Raw genomic sequence first — 11265 nt, 5'->3', positions numbered from 1 at the left:
TTTCTTTGTTTGGGTCGAGTATCTCGTGACTCTCTGCTTCGTTAGCCATGTTCACGCTTCTTGCGTTCGTATCATGGGTTGTACCATCTCTGTACTCACTCTTACTTCTTCTATCAATGCAATGATACGCAAGCTTTGCGTATTCGCGAAAAAAGTTAAATCTCATGGATACAAGGAGAATTTTTGATATTTTCGTGCTTTCTGAATAGAAGACGCAGTTCTCCTGTACGTTCATTGGTTTCATTTTAATCTGACTTTAGATTAGAAAACCACACATTACATTTCATTAGCAAAAGCAAATTGAGAAAAGAAGAAGACAAGCTTAATCTAATTACCATCTTTATATGGTCATGAGCAACGAGAAGCTATGATGCACTACTAAACATACGGGAAAGGAGAAGATGGTGCGCCCCTGTCGATCAACCTGAGCACGTGGCGGCGATGGGCCTTCCTTGCCTCAGCGGCACAGCCCTCGCCTTGAGCGGCCGCCTCATGACAACCGTGAACTCGAGCTTCTCGGTGAGGTCCACCTCCTCGCCGGCCTCCTCGCGCCACTCGAACTCCCTGACCAGGTTGGCCATGAAGTACTCGAGGTGCAGCAGCGCCAGCGCCATGGCGGGGCAGACCCTCCTGCCGGCGCCGAACGGCATCATCTTGATCTCCTTGCTGCCGGTGAGGTCCACGTCCTCCCCCTCGCCGCCCGGCAGGAACCGCTCCGGCCGGAACTCCGACGGCGCCGTCCAGATCTCCTCGTCCAGCCCGATGTCGCCCACCGCGAAGTTTACCGGCGTGCCCGCCGGGACGCGGTACCCGTCCAGCGTCGTCTCCTCCGCCGCGGCGTGCGGCAGCACGTAGTGCCCCGGCGGGTGCCGCCTCAGCCCCTCCAGCACCACGGCCTTGAGGTACGGCATCCCCTGCAGGTCCTCCTCCCGCAGCTCGCCGTCGACGGCGGCGGAGACCTCCTCCCTTAGCCTGTCCTGCATGGCCGGGTTCTTGACCAGGTTCGCGAGTATCCACTGCAGCGCCGTGGCCGTGGTGTCTGTCCCGGCGCTCAGGAATTCGGAGCAGAGGCTGACGATCTCGCCGTCGGTGAGCCCCCTCCCTCCATCCTCCGGGATGGCAAGCCTCACCAGGGAATCCACGTAGCAGTCTCCGCCAGCGCCGGCCTCCCTCCTGGCGCGGATGAGCGGGACGAAGAGCTCCTCCTGCCGCCGGCGCAGCGAGACGAGCTTGCTCCACCGGCGGCGGAAGACAAGCTTGGTGAGCGGCGGGAGGAAGGAGAAGACCTGGAAGCTGAGGAAGTTGGCGAGGAGGTCACGCTGCAGCGCCTCGATGTCCCTCACGCGCGCGTCGCCGAGGCGATCGCCGCCGAAGCACATGTACACCAGGAGGCAGAACATGGCGTACTGGAAGGGCTCCATGACGGCGACGACGCCGCCGCCGGAGCGGATGCGGGAGAGGAGGACGTCGAGCACCCAGCGCCGCGCGGGGGCGAAGGCGCGGAGGCGGGCCGGGTTGAGCACGCCGGAGGCGAGGGTGCGACGGAGCACGCGCCAGGTGGGCCCATACGGCGCGGAGCTGACGTTGCGGCCGCCGCTGGTGAGCACGGCGGCGGCGGGAGCGGTGGCGCGCGGGCGGGAGGCGAAGGCGGCGCCCTGCTGGACGAGGGCGCGGTGGGCTGGGCCTCGCGCCGCGACGAATATCATCGGCCGCGCCAGCCCCAATGGCGCGAAGGAGTAGACCGGGCCGTAGGCCCGCGCGAGGCGCCGCAGCACGGGCTCCAGGTCGAAGTCGCGACGCGCCAGGTGGAGCAGCGGGCCCAGAACCGGCAGCGGCACCGGACCTGGAGGCAGCGGCGGCGTCTGCGTCGCGGAATGGGACGGGCTGCGGGCCCGGGCCCTCAGCAGCAGCGAGCTGAGGAGGCAGAGCATGGTGGTGAGCGAGTAGAAGAGCCAATCCTCCATGGCGGCGGCGGCGGGACGGACTGGTCGCTAGGATTCCGGTGGAGATGCTTCATTTGTACTGCAAGAAAGAGGTCGGGAATGTTTGGGGACCGGTGGGAAGTTGGAGGCATGGACCGGAGACACGCAGCGTGCACCGGGAAAATAATCTGCGGGGATATTGCAGCGGCCGGTGGTGGGTGTTGACGGCATGAACGCAAGCAAATTCCACTTGTGCGAGGCATGACATAAGGGCATGTACAATGGTTGATAAGATAGTCTTATCTTAAGTTTTGCATGTAAATTAGAGATGACAAGAAAACATGTCTACAATGGGTCATCTCTTAGCCTTATCTTCAATAATTAGTTGTTCCTAAAAATATGATGAGACAAATTGTGCTAAGAGATCATCTCTTGTCTTCTCTTAAATAAGATAAGACAAGCCTTTTCTTATGATTTCTCTCTCCTCCACCTCATCATTTATCCTATGTGGCACTCTTAAGATAGAACCATTGTACATGCCCTAATCTGCTAATTCGCTCTTTTTATTCAGGGTTGCTAAGCTTACAGATAACCTCATGATGCTTAATACCAAAACTGATGAAGTTCTGCCCAAGGATGGTAACTTGTACCACATTTTCAAATTTTGATCAGTTAAACTTCGAGGGCAACAATGGGTACAGTGCAATGAGGAAAATGTGGAGGTTGTGGACACACCTCTATGGGGTTTACTAGCCTTTGAGGTTAACATTTGGGTCGGGTTCTTTTCCCACATGATTCTCTAGAATCAAGATTCTGGAAAATGCCCATAGAATCTGCTATGTAGTTCTTTTCTAAGATTGCAATTTGAGATTCGAATATTCATTTCTAAGCCCAAACTCATCTGCTCCCGATGAAGGGAAAATTCATAAAAACAATACTAAACAAATTTTAAAAAATTAATTTTTTTTCATGGAAGATAATTTGGTACTTAAGGTGTGCTACAAATTTTAAATCATTTGAACATATGAGTAACTCTCAGCAAAAAAGACAAATTGGGTCAGAACAATACATGAACAGTAAACTTTTTCATAGACCTCAAATTTGTCCTTTTTTGCCAAGAGCTACTCAGATGTCCAAATGATCAGAAATTTAGAGCACACCTCACACACAAATTATCTTCCACTCAAAAAATGTTTTTTTAATTATTTTCTAGTTTTTGTTTTGAATTTTCTGTTCATCGCGGGTGCAGCTGAGCCTGGGCACCGAATCGCTTCGTCCTTTGAGATTGTGATATTGAGTTGTGTGCTAAAATGTTTATAATGCTCTTAGACATAAATTGTTTACTGAATTGCTAACACTTTGTTGCTTTAAAGAGTTCCTCATTGAGTATGAGCATGAAAGTGATTTACTAATATCACAAATGCTAAATGTTATAATTAGAATGATTTGAAGTTTTCTTCATCACAAAAGGAGGTCAACTATAAATAGAAGGACTAATCTCAAGGTAGGAGACAACAATAGCCTCATATGTTGCGGCCATGGAACCACTATCTTCTGGTGGTAGAGTGTTTGCACCTATATACAGCAAATGTTGCACATATACATCATTGCCAAACTTGTCAAAATGCTCATCATGTAACTTGCCATCACGAATCCAATTGTAAAGACACATGCATGCAATGGCAGTCACCTTTTGGGTCTCTGGTTGTTCAGAATCTTAGAATCCTCTTTTTTTTGAAGTTTTGGATTGCATTAGGATCCTCTAGAATCCTCCCAAGAGTTTGTAATCCAATCGAGTTCATTTTGGCATAGGACTGGGCCTTGCTCTTGAAAGAACTGGGCCTTGCTCTCAATAGGCAAAAACTCGTGTGGTATGACACTTTTTTGTTATCATTTCACTCTTCACAAAATCAAGTACTGAAACCTAACAACTGCCTCCTATCTCCACAGAGCCACCGCCTCCACCCTTCTCCATAGTTGTCGCATGTTACCTCCTCGTCATCTCTTCTCGCCGCTGCTAGAGACCAGTGGACGGGCTAAGCCCTGGCACTGGTCATTGAAGGCTACAGTGGGGAGGTCTCTGCTCCGATAGCCTTTGGTCGCGAGATTGCGAGGGTGACCTTCGTCATTCTGAAGCTTTAGTGTCGACTGGCACTTGTTGCGTCTTGACTTGTATGAGCATGGTCTTCACTTGCGTGGCATCTCACATCTAGACTGTGGTACACATGTAGCTGCTGAGACGCGGAAAGCGGTGGCGACAACACATGATAATTTTGATTTGATTAGCAATCTCGAGCTTCGGGGTGAAAACCCTAAGTCTGGCCCTAATTAGTTATATACCTGGCAGTTATATTGCATGGATACTTGGATACGCATCGAATACGCGATACAGAGATAGCCGGAGCTAATCTTCTAAACATTGTGATACGGGGATACATTTGTATATATGTAGTCCCTTCGTTCCAAAACGAGTGTCATGGTTTTACTTCAAACACGCGCAAGTCTCCTGTCGGCGACAAGCTGACGACAAATCAACGATTGGATTGGAATTCATAAGGACATAACATGTAGGAGAGGAGAGGAGATGACAGGGTAGTGGCAAAAGAAAAAGAAAACTCTGAAAGAATGATCGATGAACTACAACAACATCATCCGCGATAAAAAAAACTTTGAAACAATGATCTTGTATTACTTTGCTCCTAACCATAGTGATTCTTCGTGTGTGTGCGCGCGCGTTGGTGTTGACCATGCGCATCTTAGTCATGCAGAGGTCGAATGTACGCTTTTGTATCGCATTGGTGCTTCATTTTAAGTCAATAAAATCCATCATTATAAAAAAAAAAGTAACTTGGCAAGCCCATGACAACTGGCTGCGGTTCATGAGATGGAGGCAAGATTATAGGGGTCTATTTTTCAATCTTAAAGCCAACTCGCGCCGGAAGAAGAATTCCATCACCTGTGTCGACTGCTGATGCACGTCCCAGGCCAACACCTTTTCCCTCGCTGCTGCTTGGGACGCCAACACTTCCCCCTCTTCTCCGCGATTTCACTGCTACAGGCTCGGCTTCCTATCTCTTCTCTGACGGGTTAAAACCCAAAACCCACAACAACCGAAGCAAGCTCGTCATGAATCTCCGCGCAAGATTGGACGGCCACCGATATGGCAAATCAGTGTATGCATATAAACCACTTCCAAGCTCCCAAGTACAATAACAAACATGTTGTGCTGTAGTTCAGGCTGTTATACAACAATACACTTGAGAGACCTATCTCTGCCTTGTGAATATCAATGTAACAGCTGCAAAGTGAACATGAATGTTTACAGAGACGCGGCACCTGTACACTCATCATCGATACAAAAAGATCTGCAGTCATAAAGATATACGAAGATTTGGACATGTTTTTCATTTCTGACGTGCTCCGACAGAGGCGGAAACACCGGAGCTGTCACAACAGTCTCAACCTCTATTATCTTCAGCTTCTTTCGACTCCCTGAGCCACTCTTGCAGTTTTAGTTCCTGTTCTTCTTTGAACTTGTTGTAGCTCTCCGCCGTGTGGGAGATATCAGAAGCAGATAGGCCCTGATTCATAGCCGCTGCATTTTTATTTTCCAACAGACGGCTTGAAATGGAGACTTCGTCCCTTTCAACATCCGAGGGTGTTGACGCACCATGTCCTCCGGCTTGTGATGACTCTTGAGCTGTAGATGACACTGACTTCTCACTAACGCCATCATTCGTAGCGAAATCAGTCTGCGGCCATCTCAGACTCGATGCCTTCTGCTTTGCGGTGTTCAACATGGAAGACAAATAGTTCTTGCTACTTCCACCATTAGCTGCGTCCAAATCGTTCCATGCTTCCGAGCTTTTGTCTGATTGGAACCCCCAAATGGGGTTCTGGATTAACCTGGACACAATAATTCTCTTCTCAGAACCAACTAAAGAGGATGGTTTCCTCTACAAAAATGTAAGAGGATGGCCTTTGTGCACAGAATAATATGATAAATTATCGAGCCGAGATTCCTGAGTGGTTCATTGGGCAGAAGCCTAATATTTGAGTTCTCTACCTTACTGGGAAGCACAAACAAAAACAGGGTGTAGGTTGGTCGACTTTATGCTACACATAATACATAAAGATCGACTGCTCCTAAAAGAAAAGGAATGAAGATTAATACTCTACAGATGGGATGAATGCAGCAAATGCTAGCCTGCTAGGAGACTCCACATCGTGCTAGACAAAACAAAACCATATCAATGCCACAAGGTGAAAGGGCAGCCCGGTGCATGTAGCTCCCGCTTACGCAGGGTCCGGGGAAAGGTCCGACCACTTTGGGTCTATTGTACTCAGCCTTTCCCTACATTTCTGTAAGAGGCTATTTTCAGGACTTGAACCCATCACCTCATGGTCACAAGGCAGCAGCTTTACCACTACGCTAAGGCTCCCCTTCATCAATGCCACAAGGTAATCAAACAAAAATCAAAAGGAAATCCTCAAGATTGCTAAATACTTACCCCTTCTTTGGTTGGGTCTTCGACATTATCTTTAGAGATTTATTTATGTCCTTGATCATATCATCAGCAATTGGAAGTCCAAACTCAGCCATGGACCTCACAGCACAAATAGAATCCTCTATATCTTCAGTGTGTAATGTTATCTCACGAGTCTTTTCCGTAACCTTGCCCTGATGAGCAAACCAGAAATGCCATGTTAGAATCTCAGCTTGGTTTGTGCTAACCTCTGACAAGAACAGGTCAAGCCATTAAACAACTCAGAATTAGCAAATGTCAGCCAGTATTGAAACTTATGGTGCTACTCCTTCCGTTCCAAATTAATTGAAGTTCTAGGTTTATCATCCTAAGTCAAATTTGTGTAAGTTTGACCAAGTTTGTTGGAAAATATACCGATGTCTGGAACACCAAATTAATTTCATTAGATTCTTTACAAAATATGCTTCTGCACTTAGATGTTGTAGATATTACCATATTTTCTATAAAGTTGGTCAAACTTAAACAAATTTGACTTCGGGCAAACCTAGAACTTCAATTAATTTCGAATGGAGGGAGTAGAAGGAAAAGGACATGTTAGAATTTAAAAAGAAAAAGTAACGGCCTGAGCAGTGATGCCAAATAAGCCATTGCAATGGTGAATGAAGCTTCATGCATATCCAAGTCATACCATGTTTTGGCAACTTGAAAGCAGTAGGACCTAGCTTGCTGAAAACAAAGAACACCCAATTTAAATGCTAAAGATGGCTTTCGCCAAACCAGGCTCCGCCAGTGCTAATCAGAAATTGGTATGGATTGGCTCTGGAATGGCTAGCACGTAGGTGGCTAGTTGGCTCTGCAACTTAAATGGTCTTATAAAGTCTGGAATGAGCTTATCTATGGATGCATTAAAGATCATCAGACCAGTCCAGTGAAAGAGTCAGTCATATGTTACAAGTGCATTCCAAGGGAAGAACGGCCATAGAGTAGTCTCATCATATTACCTTCCTAGTTCCATAAGTGTGTATCATATGCTACTACATCTTGCACATGCAAAATGTGATGAATTTGACATTGTTCCATCAAACAAAACATATTGAAGGAAAATATCACTCGGCTCAGCGCCTCAACCTATATGTACACAACATTCAAGATTGCTGCATGCCTGGGGAATTATGCAAATTGTGTAATACCTAACAAAGGAACCATACTAAAATCGAGCACTACAGTGGAGAGACCATCCCATGGTATCATCATGGTATCCTGTACATGCACCCCCAAACCAATCTTGCCCAACCTGATCCCCTTAATCAATACAAGCCCAGTCTGTGACTTCTGTCCAATCCAAACCGGTCTAAATCCTAATGCCAATGCGCAACGCAACATGCTTAAAGGCCAATCATCGTTATGGGCACTGAACAGAGAGCAAATTAAGAGGGAGAGCAGACCTTGACGTCAAGGAGGATGGGCATGGATGCCTGGGCGTGCTGCTGGACGAAGTAGAGCCCAAGGGAGGGCTCATTGGCGACGTGCTTGATCATCTCGTCGACCCCCTCCTTCACTGCTGGACCAAATCACGCGGGTAAGCGTGGTGCTCGACGGAATTCCCCACAGGAGCACGAAGGAGAAGAGGAAGAAGAAGTGGATCGGACGGGTTAATAATTACCGCAGAGGAAGCCATCTGCTGGGGAGAGGTGTGACGGAGACGAGGAAGAATACGCGAGCTGTGCATGTCCGCGTCCGCCACAGAGCGCGGCGGGCGACCATCACGGGCGGAGTCGCTGCCGCGCCCCTCGGTTCCTCTTCTCGACGAGGAACTCAGATTAGCAGAGAGGGATAGAGAGAGGGAGAGGGGAGGACACGCCGGAGTTCGCACTCGGCGACGGCAGTGACGACGAGGAGGGGACGAAATTTTTTATTTTTTATTCTTTTGAGGGATGGAGGGGTCGAATAAAGGCAAGAGAAATACTAGTAGAAGGGTAGGTAGGCTGATGTGCTATGGTGGCCGCTGCTTTTTCTTCTTCACAGTGGCTAATTTGCCCTTCATGTTCACGTACGTGTTCGGACTTCGGCCCTCAGCTATTCGGGAGGCTCTAGCTCTCGCCGACGATCTTAATTTGCAAAGTATTCACGTTGTTCCTGATTGATTGTAAGGTGATGGTGAACAACATCAGGCATTGTATAATGCAGATTGACCAGTTACTAAGCATGCGGCATATTAACACGCAGCCGCCGTCTCCTCTGAAAAGAAGAGATTAGGGTTCCTTCACCTCATCCCTGGTTGCCTTAGAGACATGCGGCGCGGTGGATCCCGGCCTTTGTCGGTAGGAAGGCTTCGTTATTTTTCTGCTTTTTCAAGTTTTGTTAGCGTATGTGTCCTGCTCAAGAAAACAAGATGACGATGGCTCTTTGAAGATGGAATAAGGTTCTCCTCGTCTTGCCCCGTCCCGGTGTGCGTCCAGCACCGTCAGTCGACGTGTGAAGATGTGTCTCTGGTGGATTTGCTAAGATCCGATCGTTATTCGTCTATGTTTGTGTGTTTTCAGATTAGATCCTTCTGATCTACGATATTCTTCATCAGCGGCGGCTGTTATTCTGTGCGCCAGTCCTATGTGGTCTTAGCACGACGACTCTCCAACTATCTACTACAACAAGTCTTGTCCGGCTCTGACAAGGGAGGGACGATGACGGCGGTGTTGGAAATATGCCCAAGAGGCAATAATGTTGTATTATTATATTTCCATTTTTATAATTTAGAGTTTATATCTCATGCTATAACTGTTATGATCCTGGAAAATGTGATTCAATGGAAAACTTATATGCACGTGTGAAATATAAACCGCAAAGAATAGGTTCCTAGTCTTGCCTTCAAGACTGACTCAAGTGTTGTTGGAAATCATGTTTTCCGGATGTTAGGATATCGTTAAATGTAACGATAGTCCTAAAACAACATTGAGGGTATGACGTTAGGAAAACGATCATATTGAATCGACCCAAACTTGTTTGTTATACTATGAGATAATATCGTTGGAAATTAATTGTTATAACAAGGAGTGTTAGCACGTGTTTTAAGTTCCTCGGATCATGAGAGTATCATAGTCACTTCCTACCGTACGGTGGACTTTGGGGTTGCTCAAACATTATCTGTAACACGGTGATCATAACGACAACTGTTGGCATTCTGGAAACCAGGGTGCCTAGACTTGCTTGCATGCGGCCCACGGTGTGGCTTCCTCAATGGCATGGTACGTCCCATCTGCAAGACCTTCGAGACAAGACCCTTGCGAGGGCCCCTGGCCTCGCGAGGCGGATGCCACCAAGACCTCCAGAGGGAGCGGCCTCCCCAGGCGGCCTCCTGAGGAGCGGAGATTCCTATGCAAGTGCCCAGCCTCACGAGGCTGTGATGACACAAGCCATGACGACCAAGGCCGGGGGCGCCAGCGGGCGCAGAGGAAACGGTTTCCTCTTTGGTGCTAAGGAGGCAAGGACAGACGCAGGTTCCCTAGGAATCCCCAAAGGTTTCCATTCCGGTGCAATGAGACCAAGACCACGAGCTCGGCCGGGCGGATGTCATCACCGAGCCCACAACTACATCATGATCAGAAGCTTTGCAGGCGAAGACCACTTTTCGTCAGGATTAGATGTACTACTTGTCCCCTTTCAAATTGACCGTTGTGGAATCCCTTCTCACCTAAGTTTTGAGGGAAGAGGACCAAGGCCAATATAAATATATGTTAGCCACCCACTGTAGAGGGGATCGGACCCTGGTCGACTCATTCTCACCCCCTGAGCCCTCACGAGGCAGCTCATCCACCATACTAGTTCATCATCAAACCTCCTTGTGAGGCCAATCCACCACAAAGCAAGAGTAAGATTTTACACCGCAAGGTGGCCCGAACCTGGGTAAACTGCAATGTCCATCTTCTCCCCCCTCTCGCGAATCCGGATAGGCTAGATTGTGGGGCAATGAGCTTGAGGCATGAGAGGTTGAGATCTTTGCACACGCCCCAGAGTTCGAACCTTCTTGGGTCAGCGGAGCCTTGAATCTGACATTTGGCGTGCCAGGTAGGGGTGTGTCAAAATCTTCCGTCAAGTTCACTTCGTCCCGCTCCATCGCCCCCATGGCCGACGCCCGTTGAGTCCGTGCCGAGCGCCGAGCCGCTCGCGTCGCTACGATGGTGCCCGTGGGCATCGGCACCCCGCACCACTCTGCTTCCACTACAGCCAACGCCACCACCGATCATGTCATCCATGAGCAGCAGGACTCGTCGCTGCCACCTTCCGTGTGGCGCGACGGCCGCACCGCCACTCCATCGCCCACTCCAGCCATGGTGTCGTCCTCCCATGCTCGCCGCGGGCGGGCGAACGCGCAGGCTGCGCTGCGCATGGCGTGCGAGCTGCTGCGCTACTGATAACCCACAAGTGTAGGAGGTCGTTTGTAGCCTTCTTCGATAAATAAGAGTGTCGAACCCAACGAGGAGCTAAAGGTAGAACAAATATTCCCTCAAGTTCTATCGACCACCAATACAACTCTACGCACACTTGACGTTTACTTTACCTAGAACAAGTATGAAACTAGAAGTCTTTATAGGTGTGATAGGATAGGTTTGCAAAATAATAAAGAGCCCATAAATAAAAGTTAGGGGTTGTTTAGATAAAGAAACAAGTAAGTTACTTTTAGTAGAGAGCTTTTTGTCACAAGAAAGTTATTTGTCCCTAGGCAATCGATAACTAGACCAGTAATCATTATTGCAATTTTATATGAGGGGGAGGCATAAGCTAACATACTTTCTCTTCTTGGATCATATGCATTTATGATTGAAACTTTAGCAAACATCCGTAACTACTAAAGATCATTA

General features: G+C 48.4%; 2 protein-coding genes across 2 annotated transcripts; both read right to left on the bottom strand.

Annotated features, from left to right (window-relative positions):
* Positions 1 to 238: 238 nt before the first annotated feature.
* Positions 239 to 2069, bottom strand: LOC123147391 (cytochrome P450 89A2). Its single transcript, XM_044566627.1, has one exon. It carries the CDS (start codon positions 1962 to 1964, stop codon positions 420 to 422), a length of 1545 nt encoding a protein of 514 aa, XP_044422562.1. The 5' UTR covers positions 1965 to 2069; the 3' UTR covers positions 239 to 419.
* A 3058-nt stretch (positions 2070 to 5127) lies between these two features.
* On the bottom strand, positions 5128 to 10529 carry LOC123153380 (uncharacterized). The gene is made up of 5 exons (XM_044572530.1): positions 10458 to 10529; positions 8073 to 8130; positions 7855 to 7967; positions 6434 to 6603; positions 5128 to 5828 (listed from the first exon to the last, which is right to left on the bottom strand). The coding sequence occupies exons 1-5, from the start codon at positions 10527 to 10529 to the stop codon at positions 5381 to 5383; spliced, it is 861 nt and encodes a 286-aa protein (XP_044428465.1). The 3' UTR covers positions 5128 to 5380.
* Positions 10530 to 11265: the final 736 nt, after the last annotated feature.

The sequence above is a fragment of the Triticum aestivum genome, chromosome 7A, assembly GCF_018294505.1.
Source record: "Triticum aestivum cultivar Chinese Spring chromosome 7A, IWGSC CS RefSeq v2.1, whole genome shotgun sequence".
NCBI classification, from domain to species: domain Eukaryota; kingdom Viridiplantae; phylum Streptophyta; class Magnoliopsida; order Poales; family Poaceae; genus Triticum; species Triticum aestivum.
Note: the sequence above shows the minus strand (reverse complement) of the source record. Positions and strands in the feature narration are given on the sequence as shown.